At 41.5% G+C, this 24,269-nt stretch overlaps 1 protein-coding gene across 1 annotated transcript in view; it reads right to left on the bottom strand.

The window, feature by feature from the left end:
• Positions 1 to 24,269, bottom strand: part of TRAK1 (trafficking kinesin protein 1) — a 109,707-nt gene that overhangs the window by 72,764 nt on the left and 12,674 nt on the right. Inside the window, exon 2 of the mRNA XM_062569463.1 lies at positions 13,792 to 14,084. Coding sequence (XP_062425447.1) covers positions 13,792 to 14,084 — 293 coding nt within the window. The remainder of the gene's footprint in view (positions 1 to 13,791; positions 14,085 to 24,269) is intronic.

The following is a 24,269-nucleotide window of genomic DNA, read 5'->3' as shown; positions in this document are numbered from 1 at the left end:
CTCTATATAAACGAAGTTTGTTAATTCTGTTCTCCCTCCCTATGCTTTTTTTGCAGGTAATATGTTCTACTGCTTTGCTCTCTTGATAGTTCAAATATGGCTAGATATATACAAAAAGAAATGCACGTGCATGAACAGCCACCTCACCACTTTGTGGTGTGAAATACATTTCTCCATGCCCTACTCCTAGGATGATAAAGGAGATGCTGCTCAGTTTGCTCTTTAGGAATCTCTGTAATTATTCTTCCTCTCTCCCTGTATGTTTTCCAAACAAGATAATTTTGAATCTCAAAGAGTTTGGTTTAAAAATGAATAATTTTGCTGCTTCCATTTCTAATCCTCTCCTTCAATAAATAAGATTCCAAACTGGGCAAAACAATTCAGTTGAGGTATCTTCTGCATTTTTTCTTACTACTTCAGTATCTGTTGGGTAATTATCAACAGATTGTTTATTAGTTTGTTCCACACCTTTCCACATATTGGCTGGCATTCACTGGTGCATTTTCTCTGCACCTATGAAACCTCTCCAGCCTCTCCCAACTGCTTTAAGACAGTGACTAATGGCTCACTGATTGTTTTAACTCGTTTACATTTTCCCAGAGGCTTTTTTTTATTATTATTATTATTAGATTTGCTGGACTGAATACCTTGGACTTTATTTCATCTTCTCCCTCTCTCCTAATAAACTTCCCTTATCCATCTAAAAATAGATTAAGCACACTAAGTTAACTTTCCTTTCTGGAGATATGAGACTTTGTGGAGACTGAAATGGAGATGACATTTTTTCCTCTCTCCAGTTTTTCCCTGTATTACCTGTTGTTTGATCCCTTCACCATTAAGTATCAGAACCTCTACATGCTTGTCTTCCTTCTGTTGCTAATCTATTGACAGAAATTTTTTCTTCTGGTACTATTCTGGCCTCAGTGAGCCTTGAAAGACATCACCCACTGAGCAGTGAAACAGAAAGGGCACATAATCCAAGCTGAACACCAGACAGAAGAGAAATCAATTGCTTTTTCCCTTGCCCTGAAAAGTTCCAAGAAGCTCTGAGTTCAACTAAATCTGCAAGATTTTTTTAATTAAAAAGCAACAAACCCACTTGGACCCAATTCAACAGAAAGCAGTGGTGAACAGAATAGCGACTCACACCTACTGGCAAGGGATAAAAGAAGGTTAAGGGGAGAGTGCACAACAGGGGTACAAAGAGGTTTCCGCACATGCAATTCCATTAAACTTGGCTCTTAACATCTACCAGTTCATAAAACATATAGGATGTTCTCTCGTTTGGGAAGGTCAATTTAAATCACCTTAAAGAGGCTCAGATTTTCAAAGAAAGGGTGCTTTCTGAAAATCAGGCCTTTAACATCAGTCAATTTGAGTATCCTGTTCCCAGGTGCGGATGGAGAGGAAGAATCACTGACCATCTTTTAGGGAGAGGGAACATATTTTTTTTTTAGGGTAACCATATGAGGATAGGATTACCCTTGGTTATTTTTGGGATGCACACTCAAACCCCTCCTCTGCTGACAAGTGAGCAAGAACTCACTTTTCAAATAGAAAACAGATTGAGTGGTCTAAAACAATGAGAACTGACTACAAAGACACACAACCTCTTCTCCCTCTGTGCACCTAACGTCACATAGATCACAAGAGACTGTGTAGGGGACTGTTGCCTAGTGCACTTTCTCCTGCATCCATTCAACCATGCAATATATTAAATAACTTTCCATGCAGTGTTCAATATATATTTAGCTGTCATTGCTATTTTGATGGGAGGAACTAGGCCAGCACCTCATGACCAAGCAATTCAACCTCACTTTGAGCTGAAGTTGGTAATTAATAATAGAGAAGGGGGATATAAGCAAGTACAGAGATAAGAGAAAACTTATGACTTAATTATGGATGAGATGCATGAGAAAAAGTGATGGAGGGAAGGGGGAACCCCATGCAGACAGATATGTGGATCCTATTCCACACAACAGTCACCTATGCAGTCCATCTGCCATACTCCATTCCCTAACAAGGCTTTTGGGTCTCACCTGTTTATTGCAGAACTCCCTGGTGAGGGGTCCTCAAAGCTTAATTTGCTCAAGAAAGTAACAGCATGATAAAAGGTTAGTTCGGTCTGCAACCCACAGTAGCAGACAGTTATGAGTGGATAGCCACCAACGCAGACAGCTTTCCCTACTGTAGGAACAAAACTCAGCTTGTCTGATAAACAGGGAGCACCTCTTCAACTTCCTGTATCCATTTCATATAAAAGTTGTGACAAATCCAGAGAAAATAAGCCTAAAACAAAAAGGAAGAAACTAGGACAGAAAGTCTACAAATTTCAAAGCGTGCTTTAAAGCCTGGTATCTCCACGGGTTTTCAGAAAAAGCATAGCTAGCCATGAAATTACACTAATGTATGGAAGATATAAATATTTATATTTGGACTGTCTGGATTGTGGTCTAAATCATCCTGAATCTTTATAGTTTTACTGGTTTGCTTTCAAGTAGAGGCTCCCCTTTCAAGGTTAAAGGGTGAGGAGTTACTGCAGAACCTCCTAGTGGTAGATACTGCCACCTGGTGCAAGAAGGGTCTTATTACCCAATTCCTGTAAGCCTGGGGGAAAAAAAAAATGTTGTCCACATGTCAATTAAAAGAGGGCTGTTACTGTCTTTTCGTATGCACGACACCAATGGCTCAGCAGAACTAACCTGCTCCAGTACTCACCAGCTTGAGCTTTTGGGCCTTTGTAAAACACTCCAGAAAAAGTTGCAGGGCTGAGTTTCTCTCAAGACGTTGCTCTTTGCCTGGACACCAGGACAAGAGTCAGGATCAGGCACCAAGCACAAACTCACACTGCCATAATTGGAGCAAAACCCACGAAGGAAATTCTCCATAATCCCAGCTGTGTTCAGGGCTGTGCTCAAGAACAGACAAGACAGTGCGGGCAAGGAAAAAGGAGACAGGTTTTATGAAAACTACTCAGAAACTGTACTGTTCCTGGAGCGCTGTGCTCCAGCCTCTTGGACCTGATGGAGGCAGACAGACACCCCGCAGGCAGCTTGAAGCAGCTGAGCTGCCCTCAGGTGCCTGCGCTAAGGAAACAAACAGCTGTATGGAAGCGGTGTGCGCAGCAGAACCACCACTCTACTTTAGGTACGGCTTTCGTCCACTACTGGGCTGCTCGACAACTTTCAAAAGTAACAGTTCTGGTCAGCAGGGCTGCATCACCCAGCCTGAACGCCTCCTCAGGAGGCTCCGCTACGTTGCCCACCTCTCAGCCCACAGCTGGCAGCGGGCTGCCTAAATCCCCCCTCTCTCAAACAGGGGGCTCAGTAGTCACTCTTGGACAGATTCCTGCATGTCCTACAACAGAATTAATTTCATAAATTGTCACATTCTTTCAAGGCAGTTGAGGAAAAAGCAGTAGGTAAGAGCATGGAAGAAAAAACAAATGAGGAAAAAAAAGGAAAATCTCTGGAAAAACAGGAAGAGTGGAGAAACCTATTCCCGCACTTTACGGATCTGCCTACTCTCCTCCCTGGCTCTCGGTCCCCGCATCTTCTCCTCCCTTCCCCCCTACTCCCCTTCGACACTTAACTCTCCAAAGCAAGTTTTAAACAGAGAAATTCAAAACTCTGAAAACAGCTGGACAATAAATAATGGATTAAAATAAATAATTAAATTAAAAAGCACACACTACCTGAGAAAGGTCAGTTCCAGTGCCAGCTCCCTATCAGGTAAGAGAAAACTTTGCTGCAGAGCAGGACTGCTGCATGAAGGCTAAAGTCCAGCCACATGCAATGGAAGAAATTAAAGTTCATCACTGAGGGTTATTTGTTCTTAAATACCAGTGAATTCTGACTGCTATTTTTGCAGCACGTGTGCACACACACAGAAAATGTGAATTAAAAACCAAAACAGAGTCTGCGTTCCTTCTCTGAATCCCAGGCTCACTACCACTTGTAAAATCCTGCATACTTTATATAAAATGACATAAGATTCTGTAATAGTTGCATCTTCACGCAAAAATAGTAGAAAATGTAAGCTTCCACGTAGGAAATGTCCCCCCCCCAATTTATGAATCTCAGAGTTCTCTGCATCCCCCTATTTTTAAACCAGGAGGGGAATATGCAACTCCATAATGTTCAAAAGTCCCATTCCATTGGGCTGGGAAACTTCTGGAGATTCCTTCAGAGAAAGGTCACCCAATATAGCGTGACAACCAGGCAAGACGCCCTGACTGCCCCAGGATTGCCTGCTCTGGTCAGGCCACGAGCCGAGTGCCTAGGCGTTCTCCAGGTGGTCTTTTCCTGCCTGCTGAGCCAGCAGGTACTTCCCAGCTGGGTGAAGCAGTCCGACAGCTTAGTTTTCCAGTACTTACTTTCAGCTTAGACAATCATGGGGTGAGCTGTTCACTATAGCAGTGAACAGACCTACATAAAAATGAAACGCAGAAGATACATGGGAAACTTCAGCTTTGCAAGCAGGCTGCTTGCTAGTGCACTGTAGAGGGAAATATAGCCTGTAATTACTCATTATTTAAGCTCTGTGGGCTCACAGAGATGTACATTAAATACAGTCTGGGGTCCAGAATTACAAGTATTTCCTGGACACTATTTAGCCAACAATTAGTCTGTACATACACAGAATATGCCAAAAGCCAGGACTCCTCATGCTCCTACTGAGCTTCAGTTCCAAGATGGACATGTTGTGGAAAACTGTAATAAGGGCTTGCAGATACCCTGGAATTACTATGTACATGGTGTGTGTTTTAACGTACAGGGTGCGATTAGCTTCTGAGACAACACAAAGGAAATAATTCCTAATAAAAAGAAAATTTACTTTCCTCTCAACTCACTAACCTGCCCAAAGGGAAAAATGCCCTTAGCGTATCGAATTGTCAAAAGCCTCTCACTGCTGGCTTTAAAGTCAAATAGCAGAAAGAGAAACTCTGCAGTAAGAAGGGTGCCTCATACCTTTAAAGTTCGATCTCTTCAAACAGCCATGGCAGCTTCTGTAACTTGACTCATAGGACAGGATTTTGGAAGTGGCAAGTCTTGCCACCCTTTCAAGCTGGTTATCTAGTGGTTTTTCTAACCATGGAAAATACTGAACACAATTCAGTCTTCCATGGGAAAATAAAAACATCCTGCATCAACCTCAGGTGTTCCCATACCGAGCTGCCACAGCAATGCTACTGCTGACCTGTAATTCAAGTGCCGCTCATAGCCATTTATCTCGAACATAGAGATAGCAGCTGAACTTCCCACCTTGTATAGGTGGGGCATCGTAGGAAAGGCAGGCAGTATTTATGGTAGCTGGGTAGGCACACTGAATCTCAGAACAGGAATGCTAGACAAGAAATCTAGCCCATGGCCAAAAAAGCACCCAAACAGGGATTCTTGTTATATTCTCTAGGTAACGCCATGTGTCACTTCAGCAATCTGACATTTGATATTTTAATTCAAACAAACATGCACTTACAAGGGCAGGCACTGGAACTGGAGCGGAAAAGACTTCAGTAGCTAACACCTCTAGAGAACAAGTCCAGCTTCATCACTGGAAAAGAAATTCTCCTCTTCCTCCAAATTAAGTGTGTGGTTGTAAGTGCAAGGAGGAAGTATAATACAGGACATATCATAACTCTCCTACTACAAAGAAGAACTGGTATGAAGGACTAGATCATTCAGTATCATCCACAAAAATATTACTGCCCAGGAGGGACAGGGGGAAAAAAGGAAAAAAAAAATCACTACACTGACCAAGCTGCCAAGAGAACTGGAAGAAAAAATCCCATGTTGTTGCTCCAGTTTCCAGTTTTGCCACAGTAGGTACTGGCCAAGCCTCTCTGTGGGATGGACAAGCCATGGCACCCATACATGTCCCAGGGCTCAGCCTACATCTGCATTTTGGGGTGCACAAAACACTTTACTTCCAACATGTTACCTTCTCTGGTAACAGAGGGAATTCTGCTTAAGTTCAGCGATTGAAATTCTACTTAAATTTGGTGATTGAAAGCATTTCAAAGAGACAAGCTGGGGAAAATTCGGCTTAGCTGCAAAAAAAACCCTCCAGATAAAGATGGGGACAAAATAGGGAAGGCAAAATCTAACATAATAGCAGAATCTCTGAAAACTGCAGTTTTTCTGTGAGGAACATCCTCTTAACACTATGTTATTTGTTAGGTTAAAATCTCCCTACTTTGATGTCATCTCACACACACATTCCTGTTGGGTATTAAAAAGCTAAGAGAAATCTTGGTGATGGGGAGTCATCAAATTAGTACATCCCTACAGTAAGTTATGTCATCAATTTAAGTGAATTTTGCTTCAGGATGAAAATGTTTCCAGTGTAGGCAAATGCAATCATATTCATGCATTTCTTTTTACATTAAATAGAAAATAAAAGGAAACATCACCACCAAAGGCCATTCTTTTAGAGCAAGAACAAAAGCTATTCATCTATCAAATGCATACTGGCAACACACTGTTTAGCAGCAGTAAGAACAAAACACATTCATTAACCATTAGCATCTTCCAGACCTCAGCAGCACAGACAGACTGAGAATGTGTCTCAAAAAGAGAAAGAAAGCCATTGATAAGTCAGAGTATGTAAAACCCTGAAAAACAATTGTCCTGTTGTTGCTTGCTGTTCAGCCCACCCACAAAATGCGACTACCAGCTCCTAAAAGATGGCTGTCAATGAAACTTAAGTATTGTCATAATCTATTCTTAATTTTTGCTTATGTACCTTGTTCTTTACAGATACTGACTTTAATGGAAGATATTTTTGTTTTATGATGTACACATACATGTAAATTGAGGAAAAGATAAAGCTACACTCAGTTTGCAGGTTATACAGGAAAAATATGGAAATACACGCATTTTCACATATTTGAAATCACCAACACCCAAATGTAGCTTATTAATCTTTCACTGCTGTTTCACAGCCACGTGGTCTTTGAAATATGTTCTCCGAAGCACAAACCCGAAACAATGACGAATACTTGTAGCTCCCATTCCAAGTAAATTACACATTCAGTATACATCCCAAAATGAGGGAAATCTAGAAGTGCAGTAAAAGATGTCACACTGGATTGTGGTAATATCCACAGTAGCTTTCATGTTGTCTCAAGAATTGACAGTTTGCACTAAAAATCCTAATATATCCTACTAGAAAGGGGAGTATAAGTCAGCAAGAGTGCTGAACAAGTAAGTAGCATAGCAGTAGCAGCAGAATACTGCTTTGGGGTAAAAACAAACAAAACAAACCCTACAGTCTTAAAAGGATAAAAGGCAGAGTATGCCTGGGATAAGCATTAAGATGTAGTGTAACAAGCTGTCACAGGAGTGGTATCAGGAAAAACATTGCAAGTTACTGGTAAAGAGAGAGAGCTAAAAAATGACTGTGGTGAAGTAGAATGAAGATAAGTGAGAGAAGTGAGAGATAAGTGAGAGAAGCTGTGAAGTGAGAGAAGTTCATGAATAACATGGCAAAAGCCAGTCAGAAAATTCAAATTGAAGTAATGCTGTAGCAGGCATAGAAAACAAGATCATTTTGTTATGGTATGCTACACAGAATTAAAGCCAGACTCAGAGTATGGTTGTAGTCATGCTCAGAGACCTCTTTTTCTAACACTACTAGAGTATCGGAGAAGCTTTAGAGAAAGAAAAAGCACTCAGAATTTAGCAATAGCTGTTTATAGAAGGAGAAGAGACCAAAATTAAAATCAATTTTATGGAATGAGGCTTGCAACAGCAATAGCGGAGTAGCTGGAGTGTGTAAGAGCCTAGGTTCTCAAACTTCATTTCAAGAAAACGCTAAAGAAGGCAGGAGAGGAGAAGGCTAGGGTGTGAATACAAGAGAGGTTTTTCAAAAGCATAAAGGCGGTGGCCAAGGTGAATGAAGAACTGATATTCACCACATCCTGCATAGCTAGAAGTAATAAATACTTACAGAAACCAACAGGAAATCTGTGCAAGTACCACTATACACTGCAGTTAAGAACCTGGAAATTGTTACCGCCAGTGACTGTGCAAACAGACAGAACGAGCAGGTTCAAAAAGGGATTAGACAGAGTCATGGACAACAGTGCCCAACAACAAATGGACGTGAAAAGAGGTAGGCAGGGACGTACCCTCTGTATCCCTAGTACAACAGTTCTGGATGATGGGGATACATATGCTGAGAACAGACCACTGAGAGTGGCTGGACTCATTTGCTCCCCTATGCTTGTACCTGCTATTGCCACTGCTGCAGTCGCAAACGGACCTCTGGTCTGACCCATGAGTGCATTTCTTACATTGCTGGTTTGAGTTACAAATTGAACAGCTCCATCAAGCAATGATCCTGTACCTCTTCTCTCAAATCCAGAAATTGAGGAAAAATTGGGAAGAGATACTCCAAGATAGCAACTGAAAAAGGAAGCAGTGTTTAGTCTGTACAGGGAATACCCATGAAAAAAGAGAAAAGTAGTCATAACAGAACTCAGAGGTTCAAATGGACAGAAGTAATCCAAAGTTGTTACTATTCTATCAATGCTTTGGGAACCCTTTAAGAGGCTTATAGCAGAACTACCACTCAGCCTCTACCAAACCCCACACAGCGCCCTGCTCAGCAGGCTCAGCATACCAAGCATGAGGCCTGCTATCTCAGTCATCCAGAGCAGGACAGCCAGCAATACCAGATTTTCTCATCTCCTACATTATAAGAGCAAAGCATTCTAGTAACAACCTGCATCATCAGAATCTTTTAGGAGCTATCTTGGCATGGTCTGCTTTGTCAGGCTAGAAACCAGAAAATTAGAAATTCAGCCTTTTGAACAAAAGCATGCACCTTAGATGCCACTGAGGGGCAGGAAGGAGGCAGCAGGAGAAGGAGGTAGAAGAGGGAACAGAAGCATAAATCCTCCAGGCCTTAGAAATACTCTTTACGTGTCTGCAGAAAACTGCTAAATTGTGCCAGTTCTCTTTAGAATCAGTCATCAAAACTAGCCAGCTTTGCTATGAAGAGCGGTAGATTTGACAGAAGAGAACAGAAGCGCTATTTCATATGAGAAGAGAATTAAAGACTGAAAGGGAGGCAGCTCAGGGTGGGGGACACAGAAAACCCAGAGAAAAAAAACTTCTCTCTCCAAAAAGTTTTTATTGCTAGGAAATGCTGTTATGCTTCACAGTAAGAGAAAGATGCTATAATTATTGGTCAATGCTGTCAGCCCCCAAAGTACATGAAGGTTAAAAAATAAAATAAACTCACAGAACAGGCTATCTTTGCAAAAAGTTTCCCAAGAATCCTCAGGGAATTGCCGAGAATAAGTGACAGCCAAAGAACACATCCCTGACATGCAGAAAGAGTAATTAGTGTAATGAACTAATAAATCATGAAAACTAATGAAGGAGCTGGACAATTTAAAATCACAGTCCCCTCATTCTCTCCTTTTTCAGAGAAGGATGAAGGAATCTTGCACAGCATATTAAACAGTTAGCTCTTGAATTACCAAGCATGCCATGCCAAAGCCATTACAAATAGTCTTCAGACATGAGAAAGCAGTCTGAAAGTTAACAGACTGAAAATGCATAATGTTACTATGTTAGGAACATTTTAAGTGAAACAAAGAAAAAGAAAGTGCAAAATGAATTGTGATACATGTTTGGGTGCCAGAAGAGAAAATCTGTATTGCAACAGCATTTCAGAGCTCCATGCCTATTGCACTGTCCACTTCAGACAGGACAGTATGAGTCTGACAGCAGCTGATAGACAAGGAAAAGGCAACCAGGCTAAGAAGCTTTTACAATTCACAGAATCGGAGCATTCAGCAACCGACACTTAGTAGCAGTACTCTTGAATGGGTCAAGATTATAGTCCTTCCTCTTTTTTTTTAAAAAAAAAAAAAAAAAAAAAAAAAAAGTAGGAAGACAAACAAAAGAGAGGAGGAAGTTCGAAGTTCGCCCCTCCAGCAGGTGTTTCTCCCATCAATACCTGAGTAAATGCATCCAAGTCCACAATGCAATTACAGCGCAGGCACAGAAATCTCCAAAGGCACTCTGTTTCCCTTTCTAGCAAAGCTACACTAGATGGTGCTACATCCGAATTTGTATCTTTACATTCTCAGATAAATGGTAAGGGGCAAGAAAAAGAAAAGCTTGAAGGAAGAAACTACTGGGATGACGTAAGTGCAAAACCCACACATAGCAGAGTGCCATTTCTATGTGATACAGTGCTGGCCCTGCTGTCCTCAGACCTGGAGTCTAATGCTGCCCACCCTATTTGCCTCTAGGAGTTCCTCAAGTGGCAGCAATAGAAACTCAATAAATTAGACTACACTGAAAAGTGATGCACCAATAAAGGCTTTTTTTTTTTTTCCGATAACTCCTCTTCAAATATTCTCAAAATACATTCTTCTGAGAAATGGCTCCTCTAGCCCCATTTAATTTGCCTCCCTGTGCTCAAATTAGTCAGCACAAATTCAGAATCATATATTTTCGCATACACAACACTTCACTTTCAGCAACCACAGGCTTGTTTGCTACTAAACTTGGTGGGTAAGAAGTATGTAAGGGTGCTGACCCCCACTTAGTGGTTACACTGGCTTAGGGAAGCTTCTCCTTTCATCTCACTCCTGTTTGTCACCCAGGCCCCTCTTGCGCCACTCAGTCCCTCAGTCACACCAGCAAAACTGTTTTCAGGCCACGAAACGGTGTGACCTAGCTGCCCCAGCTCCCCTCTCCCACAAGGGGCAGCAGGGACAGGGAGAGAAGGAGGAGGAGATGCAGACCAGTTCCCTAAAAACAGCTCAAGCTGCAGTCCCAGAGAAGTTTGCACAGGCACAGCTCGGGGGTGGTTTGGGGACAGGAAATGTCGAAGCTAGCCCTGTACCCGGGAAAACGCGCCCGGAACAATCGGCCCGCGTAACGCACCCGTGGCCAGGCCCCAGCCGGGCCGAACACGAGCGCTGCCGACGGAGCACGCTCAAATGCCTACCTACTGCCAGCAACAAGCCAAACAGACCAAAAAATATATTTAATTCTTTGAGCACCAATGGCTTTTTTTCTTGAAAATCTAAAAAGCAGTTCTTAGGCTTAAGTCACATCACAGTTAACTTGAATTTCACTGTCACTAGGTGGTTATGCTTCAGCAAGCATCACCAGACGGCACCACGACTCAGTTTCCCAGGTTTGTTTGACAGTGCTCAAGCAGGTGTTTACAAGAATTTTTGAAGACTACTTTTACAACATCTGGATCTTTGAATAGAAAAAAACAGATTACCCTGACTGCTGCATTTGAGCGTATCCGATTTAGGACGAGCCTTGACAATGTATACAGACCTGATATGAGCAACTTCTTTTTCATTGAGCAGTTCAAAGTGCAAATATTGCTGACCTGTCAGTCAGGCCTACACATCAAAGTCTTCGTATTAAAATTTCATACAATCCTCCTTTTCCCCTATGAATATCCCTCTTTTTTCTTGTTTTGAGTGAGCACACTGTATGCCAAAAGTGCTCCATTTTTCCATCTGACAAAGTAGAGATTTTTGCAGTGCAAATATGAGAACAATTCCAAACTCTTGGTCTAGGCTATTTGACATCTAAAGAGCAAAATGAGGAGTTGTAACTCAGAATAATGCATTTCCAAAGAAGAAAGCTATTTCTACTGCAAGTCTTACCATCTTGCCTCTAGGCCACATACAGTACGAACTTATTGCTGCAGAACAGCTGATCATCGAAAACAACATTACAGAATCAAACCACATTTGGCTGACAAACAAGCAAGAAAAATTCAGAAAGTACATCATGCCTGGAAGAATGCGAGGTAGGAAAACATGCATTGACTTCAACTTAAAAAAAATTACTTGGAAAAATAAAAAGAAAGGAAGACAGAGTTCATCTTGCCTTTTATGGAACTGTAATCAAGAAGAATCATGGAAGAAGTGGGTTGTTCAGGCATGTATTCAGAAATAGAAAAATAAATATTAACATCTTGCTGCTTGCTTGCAGAGCAGAAGGGAGAAGACAAGATTATTAACAGCACAACTAGCAGGAAAGGTCCTTCTGCAAAGGACTTGTGTGTGGAGGGAGATGAGGGGATGGGGGGGGAGGGCGAAGAAATCAATATATGCCACCAGGAATACATCTATGTTATGCCTGGAGTTTCCAGTCTACTTACCAGTCAAATATCTAGAAGGCAATCAAAAATGAGCGTCCAGATTATAAGCTAACCACTCAACAGATCAGAACATTATACAAGGGAGGAGGGAGGAGGAGTTAGTTTCTGTTAATAGAACATTTATTTGATGTAGAAATGTGCCTAGCTGGAAGTGACTTCTGTTACTTTGCTTCTCAAGGTGAAAATCATTGAGCTTTCCCAACAGCTGGAAATTCATTCTCCTTGCCCCACCTGGTCTTCAGATGTGCAGTGAAGCAATTGGGCTTGGCAAGCAACTCCTGAGTCCACAGCGTTTTCCTTCACCTCTCCCTTTCCTTTCCTCCCTCCACCCCCCCCCCCCAATTAAAACAATAATTATTTAATTGTGTTAAAAAGAATGGAAATAGAGAAGGGTAAAATAGCATGCGTAGAAAATTCCAGAAGGTAAATGTAGGTAAATTAACGGCAAAAAAAAAAAAAAAACCACACACACACACTTTACAAGGAATAAAGCCAAATTCTAGCCAAAGTCTTACTTTGTCACCTGAAGTTCTGCCTAACTTCGTCACTAGTTTCCTCTGCAACACGTAAGTAGGCATTGTAAGCCTCTTTCTCTATTCAAAACAGTGTTCCCTGTACTGACTCATTTTTATCCTCAGACCCACCACTTCAAGTAATAATTGTTACATTCCCATCCTGTTCCTCAGTAGTGCCTATGTATGTATACTCTTCTTTCTTTCATCACTGGAGTGTAGGGAAGAGGGATATGCAACATATCCCATTTTCAGAGGATCAGTCTTTAACAATTACACAGCAGCTGGGCAGAACTAAGGTAAAGCATACTATGAAAGTACTTACTGATGGTCAAAAATTAATTATCTTTGACCCCTACATTCCAAAAATATCTGGCAACCAGTTAGCAGGGCCCCAATGTGTTTTTCTTCAGTCTTCTCATTTTGCCCTGCTGAGAACTCAGCTGAATCGCCAAACACTCCCTAAAGACCTTGGGACTGACAAGGTCACAGCTCCAAGCAACCTTTAAGCTAGAAGCTGCCTCACAGCTCAGCCAAACCATGCATCTGGAATGGAAACTGCCTGTCATTTGATGGCCGTATCAGTGACTAAATTGAGTTACTGTGATTATTCAAACACAGGAAAATTGGGTCAACTGACCAAATCATTAAGAACTGAATTCTATTTTAAATACCATGTTTAAACACATATTCCATTTATTCGTACGAACTCTGTAATACAGACACTCAGCCTTTCATACAAGCATGCAGAACAAGCTGTTTTATGCATTAACTATTACGGTTCCAGAACTCATGAGCAAAACTGGAACAGTTTTGAAAAGCAGAGGTGGATAGCCAAAACACCGGATGCTACCTGCTGTTCCTCCTACAGCCTTCTTGTGCAAAGCTATTCGTGTATCAACATAATTTGATTACATAAATCAATTACAGTGAGCACTAGGACAACCATTCCATCATTTCAAGCTGCAGTTATTTTTTTTCCTCCTTATTCCAGACTCTCAGTTGGTCTAACAAGAAAGACTGTGCAGAAGAGCAGCAGTACCATCCATGAGTAAGACACCTAACCAACAGCTTAACAACACAGCTCCATATCCTTCCCAACATAAAAGGCTTTATTGCTTACCGGTAATGGTGCAGGCATCTCTGTACTCTCTGCAGTCTCGCACATCATCTTCCACTGCTTCACTTACATAATGTTCTTCATGAATGCCTGTGTCACAGGCTAGAACTGCATGGTTCGACAACTCCGAAGGAGGCACAGTGGTGGCCAAAGTGCAGTCGTGCAAAGCTGTGGTGTCCAGCTTGGCAGGTTTCAGAGGGTTGTACAAACTGCCATCAGGGGTACCAGCACTGGAGACTGGGTCTGGCTGGCAGAAACACAACTCTTTCTCTTTGCTAGAGTTGGCTTTGAGAAGTCTGCAAAACACAAAAGCAGCAAACATTTAATTCAAGCCACTTCAAATAGCATAAATTAAAAAAGAGATTAACTTATTTTTTTCCTTGAATATTAGTTTATCATGACAAATTCAGCAAATACTAGAAAACAAATACACTGCTCAGAGCAGCTGTCAATCTGCACCTTGCATAGTTATGTCCAGTAGGAAAGCGCTGTTCCTTGAACAGTGTTGTTTACTCAAATTTTGCCTAGTCCACCTTGGAGTAAACATAGTCCTTCAGCCTTAGGTGAACCTTGGCTCATTTACCAACTGCCTTTCTCTCATCTCAGCCAGAGGAGAGTTACATGTAACCCAGGCCAGCCTGCAGCATGACCCATGCTATGCAGAGAGCCCCCACATCAATGCTTGATTTTCTGATACCTTGGTAACATCATCATTTAAAATTCGTTGATGACAAACATTGCATAAATGTTTAGGAGCTGATATTATCATACTGACAGGCTTATCCTCACCACTAGATTAGCCTGCACAGCCTGGTCCTGCCCTGCCAGATTGCCTAGACAGTTGGCATCTTTGCTCCCTTTCCAGATTGCTCAGGAAACAGGAGGGGAGTAAGTGAAGGTGTAGTGGGTTGAGGAGGTATCCTCTTATTCCTACTCCTAGAGCTTCAGCCTCAAACAGGGGACAAAGACCCTCCAAGACAGACACTGATGACCCTGGGAAGATTAAACTGGCCAGAAAATAAGGGAAGAAAATCAATTCCTACCTAAAATCCTCATTGAACATTTTGAATGAGCAGCTAATAGTACTGCAATAATTAGTGATATGATACTGCTTTTGGCTATCAGCACTGTAAGAAAAGATGCAAATTGTCATTACTGCTAGCAAAAGAAAATACAATCATGATACTGTAGAAAATCAGACTTGGGAAAGGACTTGCAAAGTAGCAAAGAAAGACTTCATATATGCAGTCATAATAAGGTATAAGGACATCTTACAACAAAGTCGCAACACCGTACAAACTTCCAAATCTTCTTTTCGCAACCTGTTCGCAACCATAGGCCTAAGAACAACAAAACAAAATTCACTCTCCCTCTCAAGCGGGCCCAACAATGATGTGCTTACATTGAAATTAGGACCCCACCAATTGGAAAAGGCATAGGCAACTAACTCTGAAAAAAATAAAACCGCATGCGCATCATGACATTAGGTTTTCCTCAATAAAATACATTTGTATTTCTGCAGGGCATGGAATAACCTGAAAATAGTTGTCATATTCAAAGGCTAAAAACCTGTATTTTAAAATAATCGTATCAGTCACAGGAAAAGAATGACATGAGACAACCACATTTTTCCCTGTAATCAAACGATACAGTTACAATGGCATACTCTCAAACAAGTGGCACTCGACTGCAGCAATCGTGGGAAGAGAAAGTTTCACATGAGCGCTTTAATAGAAAAATCTTATGATGCCCCTGCACAGCATCCATTATTTCTGCACTACTAAAGTACATATTGAAAAGAACAACGGGGTCACTTGTACTGACTATTTTTATATTAGTCCCCTTTCAAGTGGCTCTTCAGAATAACAGGGGAGAGATTATTGATGTTAAAACTTAATTGTTCAAATGAAACGGGAATTAAAATGAAAATCTTCATTTTTCCTCTGAATTTATGATAGAAACAGTACAAACTACAAGCAAGAAAACATACCGGCAATGCACAGACCACATGATTAGAGGACTGCTTGATTTTGACGTAGTTCCTGTCACAGTTCTGTGAATCATATTCATTTTGGGAAACTGCTGCTAGCAAGGACATGTCTGAGAGTACTTAACTGAAAAGTCTGTGTAACAGGACCTTTTTACACTTTTCTTACCCTTCTCTCCCCACTCCTCCCCATGCCCTGCCACTGCAGTACCAGGATCCTAGTAATGTATAAACACTAACAAGTGAAATAACATTGATCAACAGAAGTGTAATTTGTAGGCAAAAGTCTTTAAGTGACTTTTGAGGAGCTGAGATTTTACACTCACAACTTCTCTGGACGCTCGCTGACATTCAGTATCGGACACACCTGACCACCTCTTCTCGCTCACCACACGTTGTCTCCTACATCCTCCTGCCCCAAAATACCTTTGGCCAAAACATAACATTGCAAGTTTCCCCAGACTCAGAAGTTTGTGTTGAGTGAGTTTCACTTTCCCTCGCTCTGCTCAGGTTAACATTCACCTCAGGGAAGTACCACTGCATTTGTCCTCCCTTTCCTGAATATTGCACTACAACAGTTTCTGCCTTTACCTGCACTGCAAGACAAAGAAAAATCAGACCCCAAAAGTGCACCTGTGGGAGCTACAAGCAAATACAGCTCAACTCCTCCCACCCCGCAAACACAAACCACCGCTAACAAGTCAGCTTGCACAGGCTGCCACAGAAACCCATGCAAAAGCTACGTGAGAAAAATTCCAGATTAAGCAAGAGATTTTGCCTTAAAACACTGTATCTTAAAGGAAACAAAGCAAGCATAACTGCATGTAAGACTTGCTCCCTTTCAGACCTTATTTAATGTAATTGATTTCCCTACATATGGGGGGGGAGGGAGGTTGGACTGTATCTCGCAGATCCACAGTGGCACTGTATGCATGGCCTCTCTTGCAAGGAAAATATTACCCCTTAATCCAGGCACGTATTTAAAAAAAGAGAACAAACAACAAAAAACCCACCGTGCACCCCAAACCAAACAAATCTCCTACAGCTGAGCAGCACTCGCCCAAATGCCAAAGTAGCCATTAAGAGAAACAGGCCTATACCCATGAAACATGAACAACTAGAATTTCTCTTTAGACCAACATACACCTGCATATAGTAGATGCAACTAGAAGATGACACAAATTGTTATTCCAGTGTTTTGTGCTTATTCCTCACATCCGAAAGAAACACACAATTTACAGGTCAAATTCAGACTTTTCTTGAATAGAACACACATTTAATTCTTTCTATTCTATATGTCAACAGCAGCATGCATACAGGATTTAAATACCCTAAATACCATAATCCAGCTTCTGCCTAGGTGGCTGGATGGCACCATTTCTAACAGTCTAAAAACCAACGACAGTTTAGGGTCAGCAAACACAGCTTAGTCTTTAAAAATATTTAATTTAATGCATTTAAACTTATTTCTTAGGGGGGTTATTTTCAGAAAATTCAGAATTCTCTTAAGTTTATCATTTAAATATTTTTAACCAGGTCACACTACTCTCAGAAAATTTGGAAAAAAAAAAGTGATTTACAAGCTATTTGTTAAAGACTCATTTAAAACTTGCACCTTGTAATGGGCCAAATCAGCACCGCTGGAGCAGTACTGTAAGAGCAACAGCATTTTTCCAAAGCCACAAGAAGACGGTGTAGAGCAGTGTGAAGACTTGCCCCTGCACTCCTTGCAAGCATCCCCTGTGCAATACCCAGATGTTGATCTAACTCAGAAAAATTTTGAAATACAGACTTTGCATAGCTATACGTAAAGCTGCAACTTTACGTACATCAATCACCACTCATATAGTAGTCTATCTACACAGTGTTTTGTTCTCTGACTCCAGCCTAATGAGGACTTGGCCAAGTACACTGTTTGGCTACTGATCGCAGAGTACCTGTGGCAGCCCAGATTATAAGAGCCAAATCAAAACTGAATTGTGGCTAACCAGCATTGCACTTGAAGCTGGAAAAACTACCCAGCTGTAGCTACCTAGACAAGTAGTTCAAAGCCGAGACACTAGACAACAGCCATTTTTTTTTTTGGGGGGGGGGGTTGGAATTTGAGACAAAGAAAAAAAATTCTGTCAGTCAAGCAGTTTTATATCTCTGGGTTCTGGTCATTTAAAAAAGCTTTGAGGGTTTTATTTTCAGTGTGTTGGAGCGAGGGGCTGTTTCCTATATCATGTATTTCACACAAATGCAAATAAATCAAGCGACTTCCTGTTCCAGTCATCTGAGATAAAAGTTTTGAAGCAATCAGGATGAAACACAACCTGAGCGTAGTGCCACAAATGAGTTAAAGCATTCCTTCCCCGGTCCTCCCTCAGCTTCCCTGAGAGCAGTAAAGGAGAGGGAGCCACGCAGCGACGTGCCCATCCAGAGACGAGCAATACCAGCAGTGCAGAACTTGCAGCCTTTTAACACCGTTCTCGCTGCCAGACCCAACCAGCAGCAACAGCAACTTTAGTCTTGAAGTGCCAGAAACCTCGCAAGCAGCAAGCTACCCAAGAGCCACAGGCCATTGCCTGTAGTAATTACTATGTTTTCAACAATTTCTAGTTATCTAGTTCAGATTCCATGATTTTGAGGATCAAAGAATCCTTTTATTCATTAGTCTAAAATGCCAGCTTGACCACTGCAAGCATCTGAAAAGTCAAAGACACGCTTTAAAACAGGCAAAGAGATCTTTCCAGTGCTTCTGATGATAAAAATCTCCCTTTTTCATTGTTTGCTGCACACACTCTCATACTTTGTGTACTTCAGCAATTTAGTTTAGAGTAGGAGCACTGTTTTGAAGCAAATCTTATCTCCATTTACCATGAGCTAGCTGGTTTCTCAGAACAGCTTTAATGCACATAAATGATTTATTTTCTGAGTGAGAGAACCTGGAGGGAAAAAAAAAAACAACACAAAAACCCTCATACACAAATTGTGCTTCATTCAAATGCAACCAGCTGCTAGTTTAGGACATGAGCCTTCGAATAACCCTGCGGTGACACAACTGCAAGGTTCTCTGACATGTACGTTCCCCCTCCTTCAGAAAGCTTCAAACTGCAAAGTTAGTGCAAATATTGAACCAAAGGCACCAAGCTAAATCGAATCCAAAGCAACTCCTGCCCCTAAAACCACCAATGAAGACGTAAGAAGCCTCAGCACCTCTGGTCTACTGATCCATCCCTACTGACTAAAGTAAAGTACTTGCTAATTTAGATAGAGCCTCAGAGTACCAGGGAGAGAGAGCACTTTCCACTCTCGGCATCTACAGGATCAGAGCTCTGTGGCTCCAGCCATTCTCAGTTATCAAATGTGAAGATTGGACACTTCAGAAGGCTTCGGGGTGTGCAAATCCCCTCCTTTATGTACTTACAAATGTTCTTCCCTGTTTTGCACACCACTAAGTCCACTAAACGCTTGTTTTTATCAAGTTTGTTGTCATTTAAAAAACAAAAAATAAAAAATGAAAAAAATGAAGCTTCTTATTTACATGGAAACCTTTCTTCAGATACAAAACACTCCTACCTAGACACTGGAGCAAACTAAAGTCAGTTTTTCTACCTGTCCTGTCAGTGAATTAGATTAACACCCTGGCCTAAACCCAGTAATTTGGAATATACTCTTCAATCTGTGGCTTGGAATATAATCACTGCATCTGATCAGAGCAGCATAGTAAGGCTCGATCCAAGCTTTCGACTCACTCGTTTCTTTATGAATGCAAAACATGCATTTACAAAAGCCTTTTTTTTAATTTAAAATGGTTTCTTCACTAAGTGAGTGGGTGGGCTCAAAAGCCAGTAAAAATGCCTACAACCATTTAAACATACTTTTTCAGATAATAACTAACCATTTGCAATAGGTCTGGCTTTAAGTTACCTATGGGGTCACTATTTAACCTTTAGATAAGGACTATATGTGATCCCAAACATTGTCAGACTTGTTTTAACATTGTGCCTTACTATACACTCTCTTATCAATCATGTCCTTCCTTGCTTCAGAAGTTGTTTTAAACATGCAGAACTTCAACTGCTCAGTCAAACCTCTAATGATAGGGATAAACAGTCAAAACATCACAGCTGAGCAACAGAAAGTGAGAAGTAGTTTAATCCATGTCCAAACACTAAGTATTGTTTCTCATGTTAGAGAAGATCAATATTTTTATAGTAACTTAAAGGGACAAGCATCTTTGACAACTTTATTTCTCCATTTTGCTTGGAGGGCTGGGCAGTACACAGTGCCTGGTCACTCTTACTATTTCCTTTACACGATCAGCACAAGTCTTTCGGTGGCTGGATGGGGGAAAGATAGACTTTTTTTTAAAAAAAAAAAAAAAAAAAAAAAAAAAAGCTAATTCTTGCCCAAAGAGCAGAGCATGCACTGAAGCCTTATGAACCCAGATGGAGGCAGGTTATTGGAAGTATATCCTAAAACACATACTAAAGGGATATCAACTCAGGTGCACAGCGAGAACCATTACTACCAGCATGTGTCTCATGGATTGGATTTATTAAGAGTGAATAACTTAGCTTTTAGGTTTAGCCAAGGAAGATTCAACAGCCCTAGAAGTCTTTCAGATAGAAAGAAAACTAAGACAATTAGTAAACAGGGTTTTCACAGAGGTAACAGCTACAGCTGAGATACAGCGAGATGCACGGTGAGGAAGGACACATTACCTAAGTTAGGCCTGTGTCTCATGCCATCGGGCTTCAATCCAGGGCTAAACAACCTAGACAGTGACACAAACAGACTGGGACAAAACCAGTCCACATTCAGACTACAACCTCATCTAAAGCCAGTTTTAAATTCATTCAAGAATCTTTTTATCCAACATCTTCCATTGACTACCTTGAAGGGAACACTGCTTCTCTCCACCACTCTGTCCAGTGACGCAGGCAGATGCACCACCGCTTTCTGCTACCACAGATCACACAGACCTTGTAACTCAAGGCTGATAACTGTGTTTAAACTACGTGACATGCTTGTTTCTCACGGGAGGACTGGGAACCCTTTGGTTTAGCCAAATACAGTCTTTTCAAATAAGTATCAGCATCCAGTGGTTATTGTACACAACTCATCACAAAGGATCTTCTCAGGGATGTCTCCTGGAGAAGGGCTCTTCAGCCTGAAAACATTATTTAATAGTTTCATATGCAGATTTGAAGGCTTTTAGAATTGTTTTTTATTAAAAAAAGATCATAAACAAGAGTATTAAGCACATGAAGCAGCCAAAAAGAAGATTTTCTCAGAATAACTGCCAGCAACACAGCAATATCATTTAGAATTTAAAGAGTCACTGCTAGAGAAGGAAAGTCAGAGTAACAGCAATAACTGAAAAGATGCTTAAGCAACAGTATAAATACGTAAAACATAATACCTTAAACTCAGCATCCCCAAGGCTGCTGTCATGACCTCATCTGGCCTCATTTCGGCTGCTGCCTCATCAACCAAGACTGAGTCATGCTCTCTCAAGAAGTAATGCAAGTCAAAATATCACAAACAGAAAGCCCTATAATGACAGAGAGAGAAAAAGCTGTTCTCCATAAACCAGAGGCTCTCACCACTAGGAACTGGCCTTTCAGCATGAACCCATCAGTCTCTTCCTTCTTCTGTGGTGGAGAGAAAAGTGGAAGCGCAGTGCGAGGCTAATCCCCAGGATGACCTTGGCAGCTGTGGGCACACAAGTGTGCTCTCATCTAGCTTTATGTAACACTGCCTCTCTCTGAAGTTCCTCGAGGCAAATGCTTTAAGGTCCTATAATTAGTTCTTCCGTGCAAGACTCACACTACACTATGAGCTTTAGACAGCTCCTTCTCCTTTTCTTTCATATGGGCCACCACCTTCCCCTCCTTCTCCCACTCTCCCCCCCCAGCAGTGAATGAATTAATCTGAAAGCAGTTAGAAGTTGGTACACTTCCTTCTCTGCAATGCATCATGCTACTGGCTGGGAGGCCTCAGCTAGACATGTCATGTACCTGTCCTGGAAAAAGTTGTTCCAGCCACCACCACGAGGACAGCGAGTATGAGAACTGCATGTACAGTAAAAAAGAGTTAATCAGGTAGTAAAACAAAGCCTAGAGGTACAGCAATACTAACTACAAATATCTCAGACACATACTTCGCATTCACACCCAGGCATATACGAAGTGCTCACTGAAGTAATCAATGCAAGGTGAGTCAAGGGGACGTCAGGCAGTACTTGCTGAGAAGAAAGCAAGCATCTACTGACTTCAGCAGACACAAAGTCATTTTGCAGTAGGGTGTTGATGCGTTTAGCATGTACAAACTCCTGCCTCACACACAGTCAGTACCCAAGCTAAATTACATGAAGGTAAGCTTCAGTACATTAACACTTACACGGCCTGCCAGGATGCCTTGTAACGTCCCTGAAAAAGCTGCTGGTGTCAAGGATTTTCCCCCATACCTGAGCTGTTTGGCAAATACTACAGCAGCAGTAGACCAGATGCCCAGATAGTACGGATGGCAACAGTGACAACAAAAATCTGAAAAGCATTGTCTGTTTAAGCAAAACAAGAGCTTGAGTCTTGCCAGTTCTCTTCTTTTCTGTAAGCCTCAAAGCCCTTCAGAACAAAGGTAAGTATTCAGTACTGCACTTGGCTTGGAAAAGCCATAGGGCAGAGTGGTGGGATGACCAAAACTCTCTAGAATTCAGCAGGGGAGGCAGCAACATTGCCTGTGCTCAAGTCTCAGGCTCATTTCCTACGCCCTGAATCAGAAAGGCCACTCAGCCCAAGGCACAAGAGGTACAGATACACCAGACACATCAACCAGCCAGCACTAACAGGGAGTGGGGGCACCCACCCACCCACTGCCTTGCTGAGCACTGCCTAGGTCTAATGAAGCATGCAGTATATGAAGATACATGCACTGAAATAAGTTACCATTCCATGCCAAAATTCTGATCGAGCAGGCCAAGCTATACCTTTTTTCTCAGGACAATGTGAAAGAGCAAGTGAAATCAGTGAAAATAGCTGAGAGCCCCATGCTGCAGTAATAATGTTGATACAATCCCCACCATCACCACCCTCACCCACTGTTTAAACAAAGATACAATCACTTCACTGCCAACCAGCTGGGCCAAGTGTTTTAGTCAAGTAACCCTAAACAAAGAAGGGACCGACTCAAGATATTTATCGTGACTTAAAAACAGAAATAAAATAAGATTTTCATCTTGTTTTGCATTACTATTGTTTTTCTGCTATTGCAGAAAGATTTCTGAATTTCTCACTCTCCACATTGATTTTTAAGAATCTATGTAGAATTGACATAATTAATAAAAAAAAATACTAGTTTTGCAGGATTACAGAAAGCCCAGAATTAACACAGGTTGTCACTACTTCAAGTTTTGATAACTGTCCTTTTGAAAATATGTACATAAAATATCATATAACAGAACCATGATTTTTTCTTTTCTTTACTATTTCTGACTGCAAAGACACAGAGAAAACAGGGGTAAAAAGAACCAACTGAATAAGAAAATGAATCCTTGCAAATAGCCCAAACAAACCCTACCTACCGTGTGCTGACCCACTTAGCTTCAGACTGAGTTTACTGCTTTGGACTAAGTTGGACAATCATAGAGAGATAGTTAAAAAAAAGAAGAAAAAAAGCAGAACAATCTACTTAGTAAGATTGATGTTTTCTCAATTTTGCAAGAAGCGAACACTTAAACTTTCCTATTTCTGTTAGGAGCAGTCTTAAAAGATGACTACTAGGAAGCTGGCCTCCAGTGAAGTTCAGACCACCAATTCTTGCTATACGATGCTAAGAGGCTCCGTTTTTGCTCATTAGCACCAGCAGCCCTCAGGCCCTGGCACTGAGCTTCCTTCCCCACATGCTCCAGCAACTGGCACTATCCATCAAGAACCTCCCTCACACTTCAGGGTTGCCTTACAACCCTAACAATGCACACCGCCTTTCAGGACCTAGCCCCCAGTTTCTTAACCAGTTGTTTAAGAACTAACAACGACAACAAAAACCCACACACCACACGCTCTCATACCTATTTTCTTCTGCTGTTTCTATGTAGTTAAAAATGAGAATAAATGCTTTCAACCATGTGATGTTAGAGGATGAGAATGAACTGAGTCTGTCTTCATCACACTCTAATTTCAGCCCCTCTCTAAAATTTTGGGCTGAGGGATCCAGATCACAGCCCTCTTCAAGAAGGAGAAAGCTACACTTCTAACATTTGTGGATCTACAGGCACCAGCCTTAAAAGTCAGTTTAGGTACCACTTCTGCAGAGTGACAGAACAAGACTACGTATTCCTAAGCAATCAGGGTCCTGGGTCTTGTGCAGTTTACATCAAGCCTCGGTCACACGGACTTCCCGACTGCAGAGACACAAGCTGCTGACTAAAGTGGGCGCAGCTCAACACATACCACTCCAGTGCAGGACTACTTTCCTGCTGCGGCCACAGAAGCTGATGGCTGCATCA

Source organism: Rhea pennata, chromosome 2, assembly GCF_028389875.1.
Source record: "Rhea pennata isolate bPtePen1 chromosome 2, bPtePen1.pri, whole genome shotgun sequence".
NCBI classification, from domain to species: domain Eukaryota; kingdom Metazoa; phylum Chordata; class Aves; order Rheiformes; family Rheidae; genus Rhea; species Rhea pennata.
Note: the sequence above shows the minus strand (reverse complement) of the source record. Positions and strands in the feature narration are given on the sequence as shown.